Source organism: Notechis scutatus, chromosome 1, assembly GCF_049901735.1.
Source record: "Notechis scutatus isolate UNSWTSFEM ecotype Mainland chromosome 1, rNotScu1.2, whole genome shotgun sequence".
NCBI lineage: Eukaryota > Metazoa > Chordata > Lepidosauria > Squamata > Elapidae > Notechis > Notechis scutatus.
In genome coordinates this window covers 187358008-187384135 of record NC_142009.1, presented here as the reverse complement: position 1 = coordinate 187384135, position 26128 = coordinate 187358008, and the positions used below count along the sequence as shown (strand labels likewise).

The following is a 26128-nucleotide window of genomic DNA, read 5'->3' as shown; positions in this document are numbered from 1 at the left end:
AATCATACCAAATCTATCCTAAAAACACTTTATAGATATAATGTCAAATAACATAGGCAAAAGAAAAAATAAAAGTATTCCTTGCTATCTAACTTTCTAAATATTCTATTATCGTATTTTGTCATCTAGCCACTGATAAAAAAGATCCCAAATTTCATAAAATTGTTTATCCTCTTGCTCTCTAATTTCAAATGTCAATCTACTCAGCACATTCCAATATTTTCTTAATAATTTCTTCCTGTGATGGTATTTTCTCATTCTTCCAGTTTTTAGCAAATACAATCCTAGCTGCTGTTAACACATTTACAATCAGGTATTTCAAATCTTTACTATATGTATCTGGTAAGATTCCCAATAAAAAGAACTCCGGTTTCAAATCTACACGTTTTTTTGTCATTTTTTCCAACCACATGCGAATTTTAGTCCAATATTTTTTAGCGTCCTCACAAGTCCACCACATATGGTAATATGAGCCAGGTATCTGATGACATTTCCAGCATTTTTCAGATTTGTTCTTGAACATTCTTGCTATTCTTGTCGGGGGAAAGTGCCACCTGTAAAACATCTTATACAAATTTTCCTTATATGCTGTTGACATTGTCATTTTATAATTTTGAGACCACAATTTTTGCCATTTCTCTAAATCAATCCCATATCCAAAATTCTTCCCCCAAACAATCATAGTTTCTTTAACTTGTTCTTCTAATTTAATTCCCAGTAAATAACCATATAATTTTTTAATCACCTTCTCATCAGTACCCATCAAAATCTTATCTAGATCAGTCTGTTTATCATAGAATCCCTCTGTTTTAGAATCTTCCCATTCAATTGTTAAAGGAGTCACCACAGTCATTAAGCAAAACGTCACATGGCTGTGACTTTTTATTTTACTTTCATGTTCTCCATTAACTCTGCTTGTTGCAGGCTGGTTGGGAATATGTAAATGGTGATCATCTATCTGTCAAATGAGACAATCTTAATTGTTGATCATATTTTTTTATTTTTATTTGGTTTGTCAATTGCTTACAACAGGGATCCCCAACCTTTTCGACGCCGCGGCCCGGTTCCGGCGTCAGCTGGGCGCGCGGCCCGGTTCAGCGTCAGCTGGGCGCCGCCATCTTTTTGACGAAAATCACTTCCGGTGGCGTCACGGAGTGATTTTTCGTCAAAAATGAGCGCGCCAGCGCTTTCTGGTGAGCTTTTTCGGGTAGAAATGGCTTTCTACCCGGAAAAGCTCACCAGCGCTGGCGCCGCCATCTTTTTGACGAAAAATTGCTTTTTTACCAAAAGATGGCGGCGCCAGCAACCAGCGGCCCGGTAAGGCTTGTTCGCGGCCCGGTGCACGGTCCGCGGACCGGCGGTTGGGACCCCTGGCTTACAAGATAATAGGTATAAGTAAAAACATAGTTATAAATACATGGATACATATAAGAAAAATAAAAGAAACAATAGGACAGGGACGGTAGGCACGTTGGTGCGCTTATGCATGCCCCCTACAGACCTCTAAGGAAAGGGGTGAGGTCAATAGTAGAAAGTCTAAGGTTAAAGTTTTTGGAGTTTGGGGAAGAAACCACAGAGTCACGTAGAGTATTCCAGACATTGACCACTCTGTTGCTGAAGTCATATTTCTTACAATCAAGTTTGGTGCGATTAACCTTGAGTTTGTATCTATTGTTTGATCTTGTATTGTTATGGTTGAAGCTGAAGTATTCATTGACAGGTAGGACATTGCAATGTATGCTTTTATATACTATACTTAGATCAGACCGAAGGCGGCGTAGTTCTAGGTTTTCTAGGTCTAGAATTTCAAGTCTGGTGGCATAAGGTATTCTGCAACGAGTAGAGGAGTGGAGAACTCTTCTTGTGAAATATTTCTGGACTTTCTCAACTGTGTTAATATCAGATACGTAATGTGGGTTCCAGACTGATGAGCTGTATTCGAGTATTGGTCTAGCAAATGTTTTGTATGTTCTAGTTAGTAGTGTAATATTACCAGAGAAAAAACTATGTAAGATTAGGTTAACAACTCTTAACGCCTTTTTGGCTATGTAGTTACAGTGGGATCTAGCACTTAGATCATTAGAGATGAGTATTCCAAGGTCCTTTACAGAGCTTGGATCATCAACAAGGTCTTGACTATTCAGCCTGTATTTTATTTTCTGATATTTTTTTTTGCCAATATGTAGGACAGAGCATTTATTTGTTGAGATTTGAAGTTGCCATTTGTTTGACCATTCTGATACATAGTCAAGGTCTTTTTGAAGGGTAGAGTATTGTCTGTGGTGTTGAATAGCTTTACATCGTCAGCGAAGAGAACGCAGTTGCTCTTAATATGATCACAGTGGTCATTTATGTAGAGTATGAAGAGAGTTGGTCCTAGAACACTGCCTTAGGGGACACCACTGTTGACAGGTACAGAATTTGAAAGGACACTCGCAATTTTGACCATTTGTTATCTGTTTGACAGGAATGCTTCTATCCAGTTATGCAGGTGTCCCGAGATACCATAAGATTTTAGTTTTAGGAGTAGTTTGTTGTGTACCACTGAATCAAAGGCTTTACAGAAGTCTATGTAGATTGCGTCTGTTGCTTTGCCGTGATGGAGTTGTGTAGTCCATATGTTTTTGCAGTGTAAAAGTTGCAGATTACATGATAGAATTTTCCTAAAACCAAATTGTTTATTAGAGAGTAGGTTGTTTGTCTCTAAGTGGAGGATAATGGATTGGTTAATAATTGATTCCATGACTTTACAGGTGACGCAGGATAAAGAGATTGGCCTGTAATTTTCAACTAGGCTGTGGTTTCCCTTTTTGAAGATGGGGATGACTGTGGCTTGTGATCATAGTTTTGGCAAGGAGCTGGTCCTGAAAGATTTTTCGAAGATTATGCTTAGAGGTTCTGCTATGGCAGTGGATAGCTTTTTTAAGAAGTAGGCACATATTCAGTCCGGTCCAATAGATAGAGATGGTTTTAGATTGCATAGTGCTTTTTCAACATTGTCTTCTGTAAAATCGATATGTATTAGATCATTGTAGTTGTCTGTGGTTCGACTAGGAAATACTGGGCACGATCCATTGCTGTTTACAAATACTGAGCCAAAGAACGTATTAAAGAGGTTGGCTTTAATAGTGTCGTCGTTGCAGTCTTTACCGTTAGGTCCTTTCAGGGGTGGGATGGACCTTGAGTCTTTTAGTTTGTTGTTTACAAAATTGTAGAAAGTGCGGATGGAATTGGTGCGTAGAAGGTTTTCCTCTTGTTTAATGTGATAATTGGTGCATTCAGTCTTTATCTGGTAGCATAAATTTTTGTATCAGCTTTTGTAGTTGGCAACATGACCAGATTTGTTTTTCCAATTCTGATATGATTATAGGATACTGTGATGGCTATAAAGGCAAGGACTGATTGCATATATGCCTGTTGCAGTACACTGTTTTTTTACACTGTTACAATTTCAAACAATTATTGAACTCAGTTCATAAGTAAGGACTACCTGTATATGAAGTTCATGCATTCATCACGCTAACCCAGTGAGGTATCCTCTCCACACATTCACCTTTTAAAATAATGTATTTTCTATCTCTGTTTTCTTTATTATCATTCTCTCTACCTTAGATGTATAGTAGCATAGTGTGGTCATAAATGTGAAACATTTAATATCAAAAAATAAAAATGAAATTTGACTGACTACTAGTAAAAGACCCTGTTCATGAAAACAATCACTTCATTATCCAGTTCCAGTTAACTGTAACTGCTGTGGTGAGGTGGCAGCAATAAAATATAGATCTTCATTGCATATGCAGTTAAATTGCTTAGCGTTATTATATTTTTTTTAAAAAAGAAAATATTTTTCTTGGCGCCAAAGTGGTTGTGACTTTAGTTGTGATGTCAACTCTTTAAAAATGACTTTTCTTTCTAGAGAAAGGATATAGTCTGTGCCAGGCATAATTGCTTTTTTTTGCTTTCTATCCTTGTTTATCTGTTGTACAGTAAATGTTGATTTTCTAAAATGTTGCCCCTTTCACTTGGTAAGTTGCATTTGTTTGAACATGCTGAGCATAGTCTGTTGCTCTAATGCACTAATGATTAAATATAAAATGATGACCAAATCATTTATGAAGCGTTAAGAGGTTTTTCATGATGATGTTGGCTAGATAATGAAGAAGTCATTTTGCTTGCATTTTACTCTGCAAAATCTCACTGATTTAAGTTGTGGTGGATCTGCTTGACATGGCTTCTTATGCTAAGAAAATATATTTTTTCCTTTAATGCTATAAATGGTAACCATATTTCAAACTGGTTTTCATATACTGCAATACTCAAAATCTATTTTAGGTAGATATCCAGTACAACCTGTTCTTCCATAGACAAATATGAGGATTTATTGAGATTTATCATATACATATCACATATCACAAATGAAACCTCAGGCTATGGAAATAAATTTGCTATACTGCTTGAGAGTTAACATCTTGGTTTTCAGATGGTATCAAGGTTTAATCTTTCTTATTACAGGAACTTAAATATCGTCTGATAATGTTGGAAAAGAAAAGTGGTTGCAAGAATGATACATTAGTGAATCTTAAGAAAGAATTTTCCTAAGCTGAATGAAAGATTCGTTCTATGGATATTGAGTGGAAAATATTTATTTACCAAAATTGAGAGTTGATACTGGAAGAAAAGGCTACTCTGAGAAGCAGACTTTTACCATTTGCTCATTAAGATTTAGAAAATTTTTATGACATAAAACAGTACCCTGAAGTTCATCTTCAGTAAGTCCAAAAATGTGCATTTTGATCTAGTAGGTTGAGCCACAACTGTTCCATATAATAAATATACAGAATGCAGCACAAACCTAAACTTTCTAAGAGTGCTCTTCTAATGAACAAGGAAAACAGGATAACAAATACCTGAATATGTTAAAGTAGTATACTGGTATATTGCAAAAGCACAATGAAAGAATTTAGATGTAGAATACATAGATAGGCTTTTTTTCCCCTTAAAAAACATTGAATGTGTAAGAAAGAGAGAGTAGACAGCAACATATCCCAGATTGTAATATGTGTGATCAGTAATATATTTCTTCCGATCTAGTTCAATAGCCCAACTTTAAGTAGAAGTTAACAAAATTTAGGAATGGGAACACTGTATGTGCTAGGATTCATGTCCAGAATGTAAGAGTACCTTGTTACTGTGTACTTCAGTGTGTGTGTGTCTGACCAATATACTAGTTATTTTGGTGAGTGGAACAAAAAATAGTTCTGTTGAAATCATCTTAAGAATGATTTGCCACTGCATTTTTGTCAAATAGATAACAGACACCTGGCTTAGCATCCCCTAGCAGATTTGGGATTGGTACTTCTACTACTGTCAACTATTATGTCAAAATCTATACTTGAAGGACTATAGTTCCAACCTGTTTCTAGATTTTTCCTTCACTACGTTCATAACAATATTGTTTAGCTAGATGGAGTTATTTCTTATGGTTAGCCATTTCATGAGAATACTTGTTCATAACACATTTTAAAGAAACAAGAAATGTCCTATTTGTAATTAATTAATTTTTTTTCCTATTTCTTCATTTTCACACATATCTATTTTGTAGCATCATGATGTGGAATTCCAAAAGAGTTCCCAGTACCCCTCTCATCTGTATGATAGAATGTATATCAGCGTATATAACCACACATTTTTTGGAGTATCAAAATACAAAGTCTTGTAAGAGTTTGTGGAACTTGTCCATGATTTGGGAGGCTAAGTGTTCCAGAAGTTATAGATGATAATCCCTGTCAGCCTTAAGTATAAGCACTGGGAGGGTACCATCCTGCCCACTTCTCATACAGATACACATATCTGTTTCAGTGAAGAGCAGATTTTGGCATATTCTTTGAAGCATATTTTTCAGGAAGACAATATTCAGTTTGATTTCCTCTTGGAATCATTTCCTAAACATGAATGCACTTATAACCTAACAACCATTCCACAAATGTAAGCTTCATTCTATCCCTGGAACAGTCATTTGGGGTTTTAACTAGACTTTGTAATTAGATTTGTACCTATGTAGTCCAAAGCAAGTAAATTTAAAATTTATTTGCTTCAGTTTATTGCTTCAGAGCCATGGTAGCACAGTGGTTAGAATGCAGTACTGCAGGGTACTTCTGCTGACTGCCGGCTGCCTGCAATTTGGCAATTCAAATCTCACCAGGCTCAAGGTTGACTCAGCCTTCCATCCTTCTGAGGTCGGTAAAATGAGGGCCCAGATTGTTTGGGCAGTAGCAATATGCTGACTCTGTAAACTGCTTAAAGAGGGCTGTAAAGCCCTGTGAAGCAGTATATAAGTTTAAGTGCTATTGCTGTTTCTTAGCAAGTATGCATTGGATTGCAATTTTAATTAATATAAAGAAAGAGTATGAATGTATATATAATTTTGTACTCTAAAATGATTTAAAATAAGTACTTGGGATTCTTTTTCTTTTTTATTGTTGCTTCTCTCAAAATTCTTCAAAACGTTAACAGATTTCTTTCGTAAGTCCAATATAGGAAAATTATCCAAGTCACTTTTCTGGTTTGTTATGCAATGAATTTGTTTTCCTGACCCTTTTTATGAGGTTTTTATAAGGTCAGTTTTATGAAAGGGCCTAAGTACATTTTGAAATTGATTATATCTTCATATAGGTATTTATATTGGATGAAAGTGAGCAGCTAATTTATAAAGGGAAGTATTTGTGCATTCTTTATTGATCAATCCTAATGGATGAGAGATTATTTTAAACTGAAGCATCAGACTGGTTGCAGGTTTGTTGAAGTAATAAAGGCTTTATATATAGTTATTTTAAAACAAGAAAAATTCAAACTATCAGCAGAGTCCTGTATCTTTATGCCATTGGAAGTACATTTTAAAAATTATTTATGATGTATTACTGATTAGTTTTGTTTAGAGAATTAAATTTTTATTTTCCAAATGGGTTTGAGAATTTTCTAGAATTTCCCCCCTATAATTTTCGTTGCTATTATACAAGATTGATGAGTAAATCAGATTTTTATTTTTCAAATATTTTTCATAATTGTCTAGAAATATAGTATTCTATAGAACGTTTTGTACAATTTTCATTACTGTTATACAGGATAAGTTGTAAGTGCAATCATCTCTAATTTTTATTTGTTTTATTACAGAGCATGAACCCATTGATGTGCTAAACAGTTTTCAGTGAGCACATTTATAGTCCTTTTGGCACAAACCACGAATTGTACAGTGATAAGATTCATCACAGAGTCAAACCATATTTCATATAACTAGTTATCCATAAAGGTTCTCCTAGGCACAAGGAGCTGGGGTTTGGCTGCACATCCTTTGAGTTGAGTTGGAGGGCAGGGAAATGTAAGAAAGGTAGGGCCCATTTGAAAATTCTTATTCACACTTCTTCTAACAGTATGCTTTAAGCATACTAAGTACCGTTACTCTATTAATGCTTGCTACCTCATCTGAAAATGAGCTTTTGAACTTTAGATAGCACTTTATTATCTATGTCAACAGAGGGAGAGGAAATTAACCCAAGAATATATTTACTTGATTTATGCAATGCTCAGCCTATAGGTTGATTTGCTTTTAAAATCAGAGGACATTTTCTTAATTGAGAAAATTATAGAGATGAAAAGAGGACAGACTCTTGAATTGTTCTGTGAGGTATTTATCATCCTTAATAATGGCACTGGTTAAGAATGATTGGTTGTGGGAATTGATACAGAAAGTATTTTGATTGCTCCTGCAATAACATTATCCTTTTTAAAGCAATTTCTTTCAAAGAATTATTAACAGTTAGAATAAATATGATTGATCAGATTTTAGGATAGCTAAAGATAGTTTAGGATAGATTTGTATAACTTCCATCTTTCATCACATCAGGTTGTATATTTTTTTTAACAATTCAAGTTGACACTATTTATTATTCCTCCTGAGAGCTGTATTCCTATCTGTCTGTTCTGTGGTTTGACATAAGATATTTCATTGGGTTAGGATGACAGGCTAATGTTCTTTAATGGGCAGTAGCCAAGTGAGACAACCACATCTTTTATTAGGTTAGCTACAGGTAAATGATCTGGACTGTGAAGACATACTAGGAAACTACTCTTAATGTTTTGAGAAGATGACTAATACTTGTCTTTCACCATATTTTAACTGAATAGAAAAGAATTCTTTATTGGCCAAGTATGATTGGACACACAAGGAATTTGTCTTTGGTGCATATGATTTCAGTATACATAAAGAAAAAATAAAATACATCCATCAAGAATACGGACTTCCAGTTTGAGTTTCTTCAGCGATGAAATGAAATCCGCGATCGTGTGTGGTTTCGATCCGTGCTCGCTGCCGGAGCGCCCCGAGCCGGCTGGATTCGGGGCTAAGCCATCCCGTAGAGGTGGTGAAGAGGGGGGAGACTGCCAGCAGGGTCGAGAAGAGCCGCATCTTTCCTCCTCAGCTGGCCATTATTCCCTTTCCTGAAGGCGGTTGCAGCGGTAGTCAGAAATGGCCACCTCAAAGAAGAACTCGACCGGAAAAGAATGTGAAGGAAGAAGATAAGAAGAGAAAGTTTTGGTTGACCGGGTTAAACTGAAAAAGCAACAACGTAAGGTACCCTGGAATTTGAACTATAAAAAATAACATTGTTCCCAAAGAAGACTTTGAAGCAGCGAAGGAGAGAGGGAAGGGAAAGGATTTGGCTTTTTTTTCTTCCCTTCCTTATACTGACAGCTAAGAGATTTAAGTAAGAAATTGACAAAAATCCACTTTGACATCAATAGGCATTTAAGCCAAAAATAAAATGTCAAAGGGATAATAAAGACTTTTGGATACTCAAAAACCTTTCAAGCAGGAAAGGAGAGAAAGGGAAAGAATAAAAGGGCGGGATCTGGAAAAATGGAGGAGACTGCCTGGAACTAAAAGGAACTTACAGTGAAACCTTAACAAGATTCCTAAAAGATATATTCTAACTGAAACTTTGTAACAAAATAATAGAACCCCAGGAAGAGAAAGTGGAAAAAAGAAGCAAGAAGAAACAGCTTTGGATTATTTGGATTACTTGGTGATTCTTGGATTTTTGGCTATTGGATTTAAATGACTAAAATCAATCGGGTGGTTGTTTAAAAGTGTTTAAAATGGCATCACTTTTAGAAGAACTGAAAATGGAACTTAAAAAACAGAAAGAAGATGCACAAGAAGGAAGAGGTTCTTTTGGCTTCATATTTCAATTTTTAGAAATGGAGATCTGGAACTATGAGAAACAACAAGAAACGCTTGTAGAACAAGAAGGTTGGGACAAAGAAGAAGCCATCTTTAATGATCAAGTAATTTTATGTGGGGGGAAAAAAGAAAGGAGGGAAAGAGAGTGAAAAGTTTAAGATTTGAAAAACAACCAAAAAAAAAAAAAGAATAGTTTGAAAAATAATTACAATATTAGGAAGCAACAGAAGAGAGGATCACAGAAGAGAGAATTAGAAGTAGAGAGACAAGGGGGCAAAAAGGGGAGGGAGAAGAAGAGGGGGAAGAAGGAAAGGAAAAGAAGTTATAAAAGACAGAAACAAGATACAGAGAAACAGGGAAAATGTATAAGGATTGAAAGTATAAGCCTATTTAGAAATAATGGGTGAAAATTTAATTGAAAAAGGGATTCTGCAAAGGTGCATAAGATAGTATTGTTATATTAGAAATAGAAATAATTTTAGAATATATGAAACAATGTATGACTAAAATGATAGATAAAATACTTATTGTAATGCAGTGGAATGTTTGTTAATAAATAAATGAAATAAAGTGAATGAGAATGAAATTAGGAAAGGATGGGAACATTTTAATAATGATTTATAAAAATATAAGTGAAGACAAATATGGAAAAAAAAGAATTATGGAAAGTTTATAAGTGTTCACAAGGAAGTATGATATTCAATTGAAAAGAAATGTTAAAGATGTTAAGATTCTAATTAATATTAATGATAGAATTGAATTGGAATGGAATGAGTGCTTTATTTACTATTGTTATATATATATATAACACATTCTTTGGCTCAGTATTTGTAAACAGCAATGGATCATGCCCAATATTTCCTAGTCGAACCACAGACAACTACAATGATCTAATACGTATCGATTTTTCAGAAGACAATATTGAAAAAGCACTACGCAATCTAAAACCAACTTTATCTATTGGACCGGATGGAGTTTGTGCCTACTTCTTAAAAAAGCTATCCACTGCCATAGCTGAACCTCTAAGCATAATCTTTGAAAAATCTTTCAGGACCAGCTCCTTGCCAAATCTATGGTCACTAGCCACAGTCATCCCCATCTTCAAAAAGGGAGACCCCAGCCTAGTTGAAAATTACAGACCAATCTCTTTATGCTATGTCACCTGTAAAGTCATGGAATCAATTATTAACCAATCCATTATCCTCCACTTAGAGACAAACAACCTACTCTCTAATAAACAGTTTGGTTTCAGAAGGAAACTGTCTTGTAACCTGCAACTCTTGCACTGTAAAAACATATATGGACTACACAACTTGAACAGGGCAAAGCAATTGACGCAATTTACATAGACTTCTGTAAAGCCTTTGATTCAGTGGTAAACGTCAAACTACTCCTAAAACTAAAATCTTATGGTATCTCTGGATACCTGCATAACTGGATTGAAGCATTCCTGTCAAACAGGCAACAAATGGTCAAAATTGGGAGCGTCCTATCAAATCCTGTACCTGTCAACAGTGGTGTCCCCCAAGGCAGTGTTCTAGGACCAACTCTCTTCATACTCTACATAAATGACCTCTGTGATCATATTAAGAGCAGCTGCATTCTTTTCACTGACAATGTAAAGCTATTCAACACCACTGACAATGCTGCTACTCTTCAAAAAGACCTCGACTATGTGTCAGAATGGTCAAACAAATGGCAACTTCAAATCTCAACAAATAAATGCTCTATCTTACATATTGGCAAAAAAAATATCAAAAAATAAAATACAAGCTGAATAGTCAAGACCTTGTTGATGACAAAAACTTTGTCAAGGACTTTGGAGTACTCATCTCAAATGATCTAAGTGCTAGAGCCCACTGTAACTACATAGCCAGAAAGGCATTAAAAGTTGAAACTCGAAAAATTAGAATATTGTGCAAAAGTTCATTTATTTCAGGAATACAACTTAAAAGGTGAAATTAGTATATGAGATAGACTCATTACATGCAAAGCAAGATAGTTCAAGCCGTGACGTGTCATAATTGTGTTGATTATGGCTTACAGCTCATGAAAACCCCAAATCCACAGTCTCAGAAAATTAGAATATTACATGCAATCAATAAAGAAAGGATTGTACATAGAACAATATCGGACCTCTGAAAAGTATAAGCATGCATATGTACTCAGTGCTGGGTTTGGGCCCCTTTAGCAATTACTGCCTCAATGCGGCGTGGCATGGAAGCTATCAGCCTGTGGCACTGCTGAGGTGTTATGGAAGACCAGGATGCATCAATAGCGGCCTTCAGCTCTTCTGCATTGTTTGGTCTCATGTCTCTCATCTTTCTCTTGGCAATGCCCTGTAGATTCTCTATGGGGTTCAGGTCAGATGAGTTTGCTGGCCAATCAAGCACAGTAATCCCACGGTCATTGAACCAGGTTTTGGTGCGTTTGGCAGTGTGGGCAGGTGCCAAGTCCTGCTGGAAAATGAAGTCAGCATCCCCATAAAGCTCGTCTGTGGAAGGAAGCATAAAGTGCTCCAAAATCTTCTGGTAGACGGTTGCGTTGACCCTGGACTTAATGAAGCACAGTGGACCAACACCAGCAGATGACATGGCTCGCCAAATCAACACAGACTGTGGAAACTTCACACTGGACATCAAGCATCTTGCAGTGTGCCTCTCCATTCTTCCTCCAGACTCTGGGTCCTTGGTTTCCAAATGAGATGCAAAAGTTGCTCTCATCAGAAAAGAGGACTTTGGACCACTGAGCAACAGACCAGTTCTGTTTTTCTTTAGCCCAGGTAAGACGCTTCTGATGTTGTTTGTATTTTAAGAATGTACCAAGCAGAATTCGATTGGAAGTTATGTATTATATTGAATGTTATAATTTTAAAGGCATAAATTGAAGTTTAAGAGTTGAATGGATAAAATTAAAAGATATAAAGGTGTCATACTCCAATTAGTAACTACAGGGGAAAATTTGTTTAATTATAAAAGATAATATGAAATTGAAACAGGACAGACAAAAGTATAATTACAATGATTGGAAAGACATTGAAACTTAGAAAAAGATATATAATTGAATTTATGAGATAATTAAAAATAAAGTTGAGAAACCAAGGGAGGAGAAAATTATGGAGAAAATATTAAAATAGTAATAAGATATGGAATAGAACACAAAGATGAATATGAAATTGAGTTTGTGTCTGTATGAAGAAGTGATAACCCGGGATCATGCTATTCTCAAAAAAAGATGTTTTATTTGTATTATGTTTTTGTGAAAACCCAAATAAAATTTATATTTAAAAAAAAAGAATCATAAGATACAACACTTAGTGATAGTCATAGGTGGAAAGAGAATTTTTTGCAGAGAAACAAGACACGAAGAGAGCTAAATGGAAAATATATTAAGATACTTTTGTATATTCTTAGATGGGGGACTTCTGCTTGTTAAATAAGCTTAGAACTATAAAATAGTGTGATTCTTTGCAGTGATTTGTCCTGTGGGATTCAAACTCGAGATTTCGTTTATGGACCTTATGCTTGATTTTATCCCTACCCTCTTTTAATGTAGCTTAAGCATTATGGACAAGCATCACTTACAGATCAAAGCATCTAGCAACCAAATAATAAATTTGGCTTGATTTCATTATTGAACAAATTATACCTTTTTCAGTTATACCCTGTTGTGTGATTTTATTTGGGCTTGGAAGCTAAGCCAAATTGGGCTTGATAAAGGCCTGTGGAAAAATCGCCAGAAAATTCCATGGCTATATACTACATACTAATCTGGAAAGTCAACAAAAACATTATTGGAGAATGTAAGAACTATTTGGATGTGTCCATGAAGTCACTAGGAATCAAGGTTGACTTGAAGGAGACTTAAACATTAATCAACTTGATGGATTGGAAACATGACAGAGCTAAAGGAGCGTGTAATATTAGTGCCTATTATTCTACAAATTATGCCTTCACCTATTGTTCTCAAGGCAAGAGACATGCTGTACATTAAATATGTGTTTATTTTTCTGCTCTCTTGTTGAGAAACCTGATCCTTCGTAGTTCCCTCATTCTTTTGGTTTTACTGATTTGAAGTTACGGTTTAGTTCAGAAATATACGAATAATTCTTTTTCTATGCTGGTGAATTTTATATGTATATGACTTGTTTACATTTATAGCAACAGCGTTCCCAAAACTCAGTAGGAACAACAAAGTAGTATTTCTTTCAAAAATTAATGCAGTTCATTGATATTTATCTAGCTGAATCTTCATTTTCAGACATCCAAAACTGTTCATAAGAGTATTCTAAAATCATAACTTTTATCGTAGGAACATAGGCAACTGTATTATATTGCCTCAGATTATTGCCCATTTAGTGCTGTATTGTCTGTAACCAATCTTTCCCAACATGTCATACTTGCCTTGCTTTGATTCTTATTTTGTATTTTTTTATTGATCACCTTGTATATCATTCAATGGAAAGGTCTGTCAGCGGTTCCCAACTTTTTTGGCACCAGGGACCAGTTTTGTGGAAGACAGTTTTTCCACAGATAAGGGAGATGGTTTAGATTTCACTTGCTCACCCGCTTCTCATCTCCAGCTGTGCAGTGGCTCAGTTCTGAAGGTTGGGGACTCTTGTCCACACTGTTTGAACAGTTTAATTATTAATGTTATAATGAAAAAAGTATTCCATTATGACACTTGGATATACAGTAGTTAGCTTCTCTGTGTACTTTAGACTTTCTAGACAAAACGTTAATGCGGAGATCACACATGCAATAGAAGTACATATTTTGAAGGCTGTGGTTTTCCACTTATTAATGAAAGCGGGCCCAGTAGAATTTAATTGTGGTCCTGAAGAAGATTCTTGAATTGCAAGAAAAATAATTCAGTACTGTGTAAAGTAAATATAGTCTGTTCACAAGAAACACTAATAACAAAGCTGAAGCTTAAATATTTTGGACACACAATTCAAAGGCAAGAGTCACTGGAGAGGACTGTGATGTTTGAAAGGATCAAAGGCAATCAACAAACAGACAGATGGTTAGGTGCTATCACTGATGATCCAAGTTTGAGCTTATGAAAACTCAAAACATTAACAGGCATGTACTACACACATTTATATGACTGTCCATCTTAATTAAATAACACCAATCAATGAAAAAGCATAAAAACATAAACATATAAAAGTAGAAATAGCAATAGAAGTTGCCAAATAAAAACATTTTAAAAAGTAAACATAATCAACACAAGATGGAAAATTCCAACTGGGCTCCGGTGATATCCTGATCCTGATGCCTGGCATCCAAATGACGTGACACTGAATAGGTCACAAAGAATTGGAAATGACAGAACAACAACGTATCATTTACATATCTTACAGCCCCATCTAGCTCCTGTGCAAACATAATTTTAGTTCACTGGAAAAGTGGCATACAATTACAAAGCTGTCAAGCATTTTTGTTACTGTGGTTCCAAGGTCATGCAGAGAAACAGCATTCTTAATTTTTACTGATGGAATTGTTGCAAAAAGCACCAGCTGTGGTAAATAGGTTTAGCAAATCATTTACATTTTATCAATTACAATAATTTTATATCTCTCCTGTCTGTAACTAGTGTAAGCTGAATGGTATTTTGATTTATCTTTAGGCACAGATTCTTTCTGTGGGCAAGTCAATTAACATTGTCATGCCAAACTGCAAGAACGCTATGCCTGGTAGCATTGGCATGTCAGTACTACTGATACCCTGTATATTCATACTTTGAATAATAAAATAGACACATTCTCATCAGGAAAATCTTGTTCCCCACGTTTCCTCTTTAAATTTGCAGATAGCAACATTCTCTCTTGATATTGTCCAGATGTTTGGGATGGGATTACTGGAGATGATGGGAACTGTCAAAATTCTGCAAGTTTGGAAAGGCACAGCATAAGAAGGCCGATAGATAGTAAAAACAAAGTTGTTTGCAATGGTTTATAAGGAGGACTCCGTTTTTTTCATCAAAAGTATCTTCACCATTCTCCCTTTCCAGCAACTTTTGGTTATAGACCGTATAACCCCAATAGCTTTCTTTTGTAGTGGAATATAAATAAACAAAACCTTTGGTACCTGTTTGCTTACATAAGCATCCTAGGTTGCTGAATTTCTCCTTGTCTGTATAAATTGCAGAATGGATCCTACAAAAACTTTCCTTTTACCTCCACGATTCTTTAGATAATCTTAAAGTATTACTTTTCCATTCCCCTTTTTCTTTCACACACTATAGACCAGGGGTGCCCAACCTTGGCAACTTTAAGACTTGTGGACTTCAAATCCTAGAATTCCTCAGCCAGCTTTGCTGGCTGAGGAATTCTGGGAGTTGAAGTCCACAAGTCTTAAAGTTGCCAAGGTTGGACACCCCTGCTATAGACTATTCCACAAAGAAGCGAATTACACTTTACAGATGTCACAAGTGTGCAACGTAAAAAAGCTTTATTGTGGTAAAATGTTAGGGAAAATTTAGAGCAGGAGTATGGCAGCTAAGATATATGGCAGTTTCTGGGATTTTTTTTTAACAAGCAGGCTTGTTGACTGGCTCTCAATTGCTATATTGGGTTTTTCTTTCCATCTATCTCCTTAGTGGGTTTTGGGTTTTTTTTTGGCAAAGAAAAATATCCCTTTTTGAAAAAAGATACTGTTGCTTTAACATTTGTGGGGAATTTGTTACCCTTAGCATAGGTATAAAAATTTGAATGTTTTTCTTTCACAGTTTTTCCTTGCTTATTTTTGAGTCATTCTTTCAAAATGACATTAATATACACATTATATTTTTTATTTACTGAAACATGTAGTAGCTTGGTTTATTTTTTTAAAATAAGCTTAGCTGTGCCAGTGCTTGTCTCATTGACTCTCCATATGTATTCAATTACAACTCCATCATTCTTAGTTATAATAGTGTGAATTGTACATTGAAGGCACTAGGTTGGACGTGGGAAAGATTATGCAATCTAAAAACTGATATATATATATTATTTATTCTTGCAGTTTCTAACATTCTTGCCTCTACTTAGCAGCCTCTCTTTTTCTTCTTTTTCCATTGTTTGACTAGCCTCTTTTTCTGCTTGTTAATTTAAAAAGTGTTTCTTCTAAATATTTGTGCTTTATTACACTTGATTTAACTTGCTTGTATCTTTATGCTCATTCTAGAGCTCTGCAGGTTTTTGATTCAAATCTCTTGGTTAGCGTAAAGATTGCATCTATTGTCTCATACCTTCATTTTCTTTGGCAGCACCTTATCTTTGAAGCTTTTCTCCTCCAGTTATTTGTATAGTTCAGTCCATCCTATCCTAAAAAACATCATAACGTCTTTATTTACCAATTCAGATTTAAACTTAGGGCAGCATTTAAGCTGCTGTTTTTTGCAAAAAGAAATTGCATGTGCCTGTAATAATTATAAGCATTGCAGCCATTTGAAGAGAGAATTTAACCCTTCCCTTTGTAGTAGTTTCCTGAGCAAAGTCTCTTTTCTGATGCTGTTCTGTACTTTGGGAAGGGAATCATTCATTGATATCAACTTTAAGTTTTGTTGGTATTTGTCATTGGAAAAAAATGTTTAAATGTAAACATGCTTCAAATTTTTACTGGAAATATGAACAAGAGGGGACTTTTTTTATCATGCTTAGTGGACATATAAAAACTTTAAAAAAAGGTTCAAATGCATGCATTAATTCAGAGGATTTTAAAGATTAGTATGCAAATGAAGCCAAGTTTTTTCTTTTGGAACTGATTGACAAAAAGTTGGAAAAAACTCATAGAACTTTGTTTTTATTTATGGTAACAGCAGTGAGGCTTTTATATGTACAATGATGGAAAAATTTGGAAGAATTGATATTGTTGAGATAGCAAAATTAACAGCTTTAATTAGAGAAAACACACTGGTTAATATTAATACCAACTGGAAACCCTTTTTTGACTTTTGAAAGAAATTAAATTGTAATATATCAGTTTGATGATTAGAAAATAATAGATCGTAGAAAAATGCAAATTATGTTGCAACAGAGTAATAGAGATGTCAAACTCAAAGCCCAGGGGCCGAATCTGCCCACGGGGTGCTTAAATCTGGCCCACAGGGCTGGCCTGGAAATAGCAAAGGACCGGCCCACAGTGCCTCTGGTAGCCAGCCTGTGGGGGAGAAGCACAATGCTGATCTATCCCGCAAAGAAATCCAGTTTGACACCCCTGGAGTAAGAGGTCAATTTAAATTTATGTTTATAATTGTAAGAGAAAAATCAAATCGTTTTTATTATTTTTTTCATCCCCCCCCCCCGTACTTTTTGTTTTTTCTTCTTTTTCCAAACTTACATGTTACTTTCTGTTTTCGTCTTTCTTTAAAAACTAATAAATTAGGGTAAAGCTATGAAGTAGAGGAAACTGCCTCATCAATCTAAATTGAGCGAAAATCTGGTGTAAAAGCAGTAACAAATGCTTACCTTATAAATTGTGTTTTTTTTCACCCTTCCTATAGCTGCTGAACCTTGGCCTCAGAATGCTGTGCTCTATCAGCCTTTGAAAGGTGTGTATTTTATTTTCCTCAATTAGCTAAATTTTCTTCATTAAATATGCATCCTTATAATTAAGTGACCCCTTATGGGGTTGAAAGGCAGGAGAGGCCTTGTTGAAAAGGGAATCCTTTACTATGCTTATCTGGTCAGAGGATTGTGCTAAACTTGTATTTGCCAATATAAACCCGCTATTCATGGCCTGTAAGGTCCTTGGTTTATTATTGACTCATTATATTGGCTGCTGTAGGCAGTGTAAAATGATGTGGTTTGCAGGCCCAGTTGGCAGATTTACTGCACCAATAGCTGAGGCAGCAGATTTTTGAAGTCTTGTGGTAAAGTGGGCTCTCGATAAAAAGGAACTGTTAAAATGTATAGGCTAGGATGGTTCAGGCTCCCTTTAGCAGCTCTTCATATATCATCAGATCACATTATGGCCCCCATTTGGGGCTCAGCAGCCTGCTACAGTTGTCAGAAGACTGCAAAGTAATGAAGACTAATAGGTAGCAGCCCTAGTCTTCTAAGCATGGAATTTTTATTGCTGTGTACTTGTCATCTTTCTTTTGTGTGACAGACCTAGACACAGTCTGCAATATTAACTGCAAGCTGGTTTTTTTTTTATAGGTTTATGAATGCTTTTACTTTTTAGCAAGAAGAATTATGAAGTTGTGGATTTTATTTCTATTAGGAAATGAGTGATTATTATTATTTTTTGCCTATAATAAAACAAACAAAAAAAAACCTTAGGATATATCTTTTGTTAGGGATTCTTTAACTGTTGGGGCAATAGGACAAATTATAGGACACATCAGGAGAAATGTTTATGGGACTTCTGGCCTCAGGTTTTGTAAAGTGGCATTAATGTAATGGGGCATGTGATTTGTGCTAAAATAGTTTGTCTCTCTGTGTTTGTATACCATTTATTTTTGCACTCATAATGTTGTGCAATTATCAGTAGAGGAAAGAACCATTATTTTAAATAATTATACTGCATTTTATTTTATAGAGGAACAGATTTTGCTTTCTGATAATGCTGCCTGTCTTGCTGTTCAGGTAACTATAATTATTTTCTTATTTTGTGGTAGCTAGTATTTCCTGGAAGAACTGGGCCCCCATCCTCCAACAGCTTTATTAACCCATGCTTTGTTGATCAAATTAAATTTTGCACTTTTTTGTTGCTCTTGAGTTTCTGTCATTCCTGTTTGATAGACACCAGTATTTCTGTTCCAAATTGGCTCTGGTATATTATTTTCTAGTAAGGTAATAGAAATATAATTTTTTTTTCAAGATCGTTTCTACCCCCTAGTCTTGTCAATTTCTTTCAGATTTTAATAATGCACAATATTATATATTAGTTTTATTCTAATGCCAGATGCAAGACAGTCCAGTGCAATATTATGCCTGATGTATTGCAGGTTATATCTTCCATCCGTTAGAATGTGAGAAGAGTAGGTCTGTCACCCTTCGATAAAGATTCAGGAGTGTTTTGGACTTCATATGAGAACAGCTCCTCTCTCCTGTTCATTAAAGCATAAAAAACTTTCTATCTAAGCCTGAGAAAGGATATATTGTTAGTTTAAAAGGTGCATTAAAGGATGTCTTGCTTTAATTATTTGATTCAGATGATTTATCAAACCATGGTATCCTTCTTTAGACATATACTGTACCTTGAAAAAAGTCATGCATACATCAAAAATATGTCTCATACTTTTTTTGAATAATTTTAAAATGATTTCACCTCTAAAGCAGAGTTCTCTGGAATTGGAGTCTGATCCAAATTTCCTTCCATAACTGTCCATGTCAAATCAGATGCCAAACCAGAAGCCTTCCTACTGGCTTTGTTAATGTTTTAGAAGATCTGTCTATCTTGAAACTCATGTAGAATCATCTAGTCTAATAGCTGTCATTAGCTTTATTTTCTATTAATTTTAAAGCTGTTGGAGTTGGTGGGCATTACTATATTGTTTTGTAATGTCTTTCGGAGAATTGCTTACATGCTGTATGCAGAAATATGTATGCAGAACTTTTAACAGAAGAAACGTTTCATTTTTCATTTCCATTTTCTACCATGAGTACTGTGATTAGAAGTTACTTCAAAAGAAGGGTTAACTTCTTTTGAGGTAGTTTCTAATCACAGTACTCAAAATGGTAGCAAATTTGGCTGCCATCATTTATTTTAAAATTGATCTTAAAGTGAGAATCGTTTAAATAAAACCAGGAGACTTGAGTGTCTTCTTATATTTATGAATTTGGGCTTCTTTTTGTCCCCCTGTATCACACCTGTGGTTTAGTATTTTAAGAAGAAAGAAAAATTTCCAATAAATGTTTTATATGCTGTTATTATGCATACTTTTCTAAATTTCTATTATCTTTTTCTATTTCTGTTTACATATAAAACATAACACACAAAAAGCTACACATATTATTCTTTCATACAAAGTACTATTTCTCTTTTATCATTTTCATTGTTCTTTCTCTGTCTTTTGCTATACCCTATTTGTGATGTTATGACCAAAATTGAACGTAGTACGTAGTATGCAAATATAACAATATTTGCAGAAGAGCATTTTTGCAATTGAGTTTTGCATTCCTTTTTTAAACCTCTTTATCATGTTTACCTTTGTCACTGCAGGTGCATTCTGAGTTGGTTCTTTATCACTGCAACATAGATGTTTTATTCAGCACCATTGTATCGTCATTGAATAAATGGTCAACAAGTGAAGACCATAGCAGCTAAAGAGAGGTCATATTTAGAAAAATGGAGAATTAGAAGCCTAGAACTTGAAACCTCATACATGGGAAGTTGGGATCTTCTTTTCTCAATGTGCAATGCTTTGCATTTATATTAAGATAGCGGGCATTACATTAATTAAGAAATTTAAAATCATACTAATTGAAGTAAGTAGTTTGCTTGAAAGGTCATTAAAATCCAATGTTGTGTTCTACTTTTTAAGGGATACCTATAATAATTCCAATATTGCATTATTTATAAGAATATGTGATGTCATGCATCAAAAGCAAATTGCCTGTTCTAAGGACTAAGGACTAAAGAATGGTGGATGTCATTTTCTTGTGAATAAATGAAGTATGCTTGCTTGAAGTACAGGTAGTCTTCACAGATAGTATTTAGGACCAGCAACTCCATCCTTAAGTGACATAGTTGAAAATAAAAATAAATAATCATGTGACTGCCTGACTTACAACGTCAGTCAGTTCTGGCTGCATTTGTTAAGTGAGCCACAGTGGGTACAATGTCGCATGACTGCAACTTGTGACTTCCTGCTGGCTTTCCTATTGACTTTGCTTGTTAGAAGCTGGCTTGAAGGTCACACTGTGGGAATATGATGGTGATCACTGTGGGATACTGTGTCAAGTTTGGTCTAGTGGTTAAAGCACAAGTCTAAAAATCAGGAGAATGTGAGTTCTAGTTCTGCTTGAAAGCTAACTGTACTTTTGGGCCAGTCATTCTCTTTCAGCCCAATTCATCTGACAGGGTTGTTGTGGGGAAGAATTTTGTGAGGAAAGTATATTAGGTATGCTGGTTGTAAGTTTTTTTATTCAGCACCATTGTATAGTCATTGAATAAATGGTCAGCAAGTGGCTGAGGAATTCTGAGAGTTGAACGCCATAAGTCTTAAAGTTGCAAATGTTGGAGACTCCTGGCCTATAGAACTTGAATCCTCCAGCTTCTTGGATGTTTCTGAGAGAACTTCAACTGTGTACTTAAGGGCTACTGAAACAAATTTTCTGTACATTAGAGTGACAGAACTTTATTTTGCTGGTACAAGAAAAAAGATATGAACAGTATCCAATAGTATCAGTGAGAAGTTAGGATTTTTTTTGAATAATCTTTAGCGTGTTAAATCCCTTTTCCTATTTATTAAGAAGGGAAGATATTGTAGGATTAAATGATACTGAAAACCAATATCCATAAGTATTTTCAGGATGCGTACAAATTTGACAGGAGCAACTTGGAATTAAAAACTGATTTATTGGACTGTCTAAGAAAACCAACTAAGTCTTCAAAGTTGTGCACAACCATTATAAAGGAGCTTAGGATGCAGTCCTATACTATACACTGGGAAAAAGTTTAATTTAATTCCAGTGGGATTTACCATTGAATAAATATGGGTAGGCTTACATTAAAACAATAATTAAAGCTTTCATGGAATAATATTTCAGGATAGAAAAAATACTTTCAAGTTATCATTTTATTCTTGTTTTTGAAAGTTTGCATTTGCTATATTAATAAAGGATGAAATATATTTAAGAAACCAAATAAAAACTGAAAAGTCCAAAAGAGTGTTATAAAACAGTGATCCCCAACCTTTTTACGCGCGGCCTGGTACCGGCATCAGCTGGGCGCCGCGGCCAGTGCCGGCATCAACTGGGCGCCGCCATCTTATTTTTGTGAAAAAGATGGCGGGCGCCATGCTTTCGGTGAGCTTTTCGGGTAGAAATGGCTTTCTACCGGAAAAGCTCACGGGCGCTAAGCGCCATCTTTTTATGAAAAAGTGCTTCCGGTGAGCTTTCTACCGGAAAAGCTCACGGAAGCACTTTTTATCAAAAGATGGCGGCGCAGCAACCAGCGCCCGGTAAGACTTGTTCCCGCGGACCGGTATCGGTCCATGGACCAGCGTTGGGGACCCCTGTTATAAAAGATAAATTTATAACTGTAGCACTCTAATCCTATTCAGAAGCTACTTTGGATACAGTGGGGCTCATTTTGCCTACAAGATTGTAACAGATTGCACTATAAATAATATACATAGCACTAATTTAAATAATGCCTGTAATCCATGATGTTGCCCCATCATTAGAAATAATGTTCTTTCTGCATCTGAAGAAAGTATTATGTAATGAACAATAATAATTCAGTTTCCTATCTTGATAGTCCCATATTTCTGAGCAACAATCCCTGGAAATTCCTAATTTTGGGGGACAATTTCTCAGTGGATAGTAGGAAAGGGGTAAATGGGGATATACCAGAGCAGATGAGAAGAAGTAGCCCCATGTGAGTCCATGTGTATTTTGTTATAGAATAGTTTTTTAAAAAATCCTTGATAAAGAACTGATAGTACTAATATATTTCAAATGATATTCCTGCATTTCAACCAAGAACCTTTAATCATCAAAATCACAAATAGTTAAAATCAAAGTTCCTTTCAGAGAAGAATTTTTTTAGGTATTTCAATTCTGTTTTACACATGACACTTAAATGATAAATTAACCATAATATATTAAAATCTTCTTTTTTCAATATTCTTTGTGTGACAGCAGATAGTGGCCATGACTATAAATATGACTTCAAAAGATATCTGATTTTAAACTTTATGGAACAATTTTCTTTGATGTAGGCTGATGTTATCAGTTTAGAATAATCTGTAATAAGGAATATAGAAGTTATGCTTACTTGTACCTACTAGCTATTAAACAGTACTTAATAATACTTACGTTATCTTATGATTATGAATTCCTTGGTTTTTTGTAATTTTGGAAGTGGTTCTCTGCTTTACATAGATTTTGTTTGTATAGTACACTATTTTGTTTATATGGTTGAAACCATTATTTAAAGATAGTTTAGCAACAGTAATTGGATAAAAATAACCAACAGGTTTCTGATTGAGGTTCTATCTATCTTAACAGGTTTCTAATTGAGATAGATAACGGGAAACTTCTTTCTGCAAATTGGGGAGACTTTCACCAGTTACCAGTTTATTCCCAACCCCTGTTTATGTCTAAACAATGGTTTAGACATTCACAGACTTTCATGGCTTGTAATTCTTAAGAACATCAAACACCTGCATCTATTGTAATGTCAGCATCCACTGAGTGCCTCAGCCATTAGGGATCCATTATAACATGGGGAGCTAGAATTGAGAGAAACATATATTTTTTTGCTCCCTAAATCTGAAATATCTTCCACTTCAAATTTTGCTTGGTAACTACTTACAGATCTTTTATGTTAATTGTTCTCTTAGGCATTTAAAGTTACTGTCTTATATGCCCTGGATTGTTAGGAATCTTTTCTGTTTCAATTTCTGTATTATATTGTTTTACAATGATATTGTAAGCCATTGTGGTTTAAGATGGTTAAATCAGCAGCAATCATTATCAAGTTGGAAGGCTGTATGAATTAATTATCTATAGAAATATAGAATCAATAAAGATTCTAATCTTTAATCCAACAAATCTAGAGAATAATGCAATGGCCAACAGATTGGAAGAGTTAAGTCTACATACCAATGCCAAAGACAGGAGACGGAACAGGCATGCAAGCTGTTGTATGATAGCTTTAATTTCACACATTTTTGGCAAAATATTGCAGATATGAAAAGGGAAATGTCACTGTTCAAGCTGGCTTTGGGAAAGGCTGAGAAATGAGAGATTATTGTTGATGCATACTGGATAATTGAGAAAATGAAATAATACCAAATGTAAATTATCATGAACAGTACTTCATTTATTATAGAAAGATCTTCATTGTATCGACTATATTAGTCTGTGGAATGTCCTTAGGAAAATGGAAACCCCAAAATGTCTCATTGTCCACATGTGAAACATACACATAGGAAAAGAAGCTATAAGTCTAGGTAGAACTTGGTTGAAAAACTGACTCTAGATCAGCAAACCAATAAGACAAGACTGTATGCTCTTATTCATTTGTTCAAGTTTATATGCTGAATATATATTGAAGGAAGCTGGATTGGAAAAAAAATAGTGTGATTTTAAAACTGGAGAAAGAAACCGAACTGTTGACATTGTTCTGATAGCTGAAAATGCAAATGATGTGCAAGCTCCAGGAATGAAAGTCAAAGGGCACAATGAAAAAAAAACTACTCTATAATTCAACGCAGAGAAGACCAAACTAATGTCAGCTGCAGTACAAACCTTAGAACTGACAAGACATTGAAAGGGCGGATAGCTTCTGTATTTTGTAATTGACTACCAACAGTAAAGGAACTGACAGTCAAGAAGTAAGTTGCAGACTAGTATTTGGTAGACTATCAGTGAAATCCTTGGAAAAATGTTTAGATGTATCGAAACCCACAAAGTTTAGAATTGTATAGGAAATGACTTTGCTTGTGATACCATGTGGAAGTAAAAACTGGACTTTGTAGAAACCAGGGAGAAGCAGTAACAGTGCTTTTGAACTTTGATTATTGGAGAAAGCTCTTGCAAATAACATGGATACCCAAATGGATCTTAAATCAGTTCAGAGCTCTCATCCAACGCACAAATGATCAGGTTCAAATTATCATATTGACATTATGTGAAGACCTAGTTCTCTGGAGAATTCTACATTGCTGGATAACGCAAGGGAATGGAAAAAAAGAGGATTGTCAGCAGCAAAATGGGTGGATTTTATTGCAGAGGTATAGTTGTTCTGAAGTGCCATTAGGGAAACCTGAAGGGCCAGATTGGAACTGATGAAGAAGGCCTATCTATGTGGTTGCTAAGATTTGATGCTGGCCTGATAGCATACAATCAAAACATGATTTACAGTTCTTTCCAGCAATGATTCTTTCTTTTTGTATTCTAAATTCAGAACACTGATAGTAATCTTGCCTTCATTAAGGTTGAAGCTGAATAAGATACTGTTACTGCATATTGTGTTTTAGAACATTTGCAACATTAGCCTGGGAAATCTGTACTGTCCATGATATAGATGCCTTCTGTTAACGAACTTATAGTAACTGTATACTCCATTTACTTCTATTTATATCACAAAAACAAATGCTTCAATCCATCGTGTGTTTTTTTGCAATGATTGACTTTCTGTCAATAATAAATATAGACAGGCTCAGTATAGTAAGAATCACATTACCAAAGAATATGTATTATTTCTTTAATTGTCTAATGTAAGTAAATTAAAACAGCATTTCTCACACTGATTAGTTACAATCTTTTATGTTCTTACCTGAAATCTTTCTTTCAGTTAGAACTTTATGAGATTGCAATGTTAATGGTTTTGAAGATAAGTAAGTGGAGTTGAACTTGCAAATTATTTCTCCTTTAGTCCCTTGTGTGCCTATCTCCCCCCTCCCCCCAATTCAGATAATATTCATCTCTCTAGAGGACATTTATTGTTATATAGAGGTGCAGGTGGAAAGAAAATATTTTCTGCCATATGTTACTAGTTGGCAGAAAGACAGTGTTGGATATAATTGTATCTTTTTAGATAGGTTGAAGGAGAGAGTTCTGAAAATTAACAATTTTAGGCCTTATCCTTATTCTTGGTATGTTCTTCTGCAAATTAACAGTGTGCCTTCTTTCTCCTTAGTTTCTGTGAGACACAGAGGTAAATTATAATGTAATGAATAATGTATAATGTAATGAACTCTTGAATAATAGTTTTTCTCTGAAAGAGT

The 26128-nt window shown here is 35.0% G+C and overlaps 1 protein-coding gene across 3 annotated transcripts in view; it reads left to right on the top strand.

Annotated features, from left to right (window-relative positions):
- MTX2 (metaxin 2) overlaps positions 1 to 26128 on the top strand; it is a 44492-nt gene that overhangs the window by 3508 nt on the left and 14856 nt on the right. For 2 of the 3 annotated variants that reach the window (XM_026677667.2, XM_087949677.1), the window contains exons 2-3: positions 17723 to 17770; positions 18763 to 18809. The exons of the other annotated variant lie outside the window; for it this stretch is intronic. In XM_026677667.2, the coding sequence (XP_026533452.1) occupies positions 17723 to 17770; positions 18763 to 18809 (95 nt within the window). The remainder of the gene's footprint in view (positions 1 to 17722; positions 17771 to 18762; positions 18810 to 26128) is intronic. 3 annotated transcript variants of the gene reach the window in all.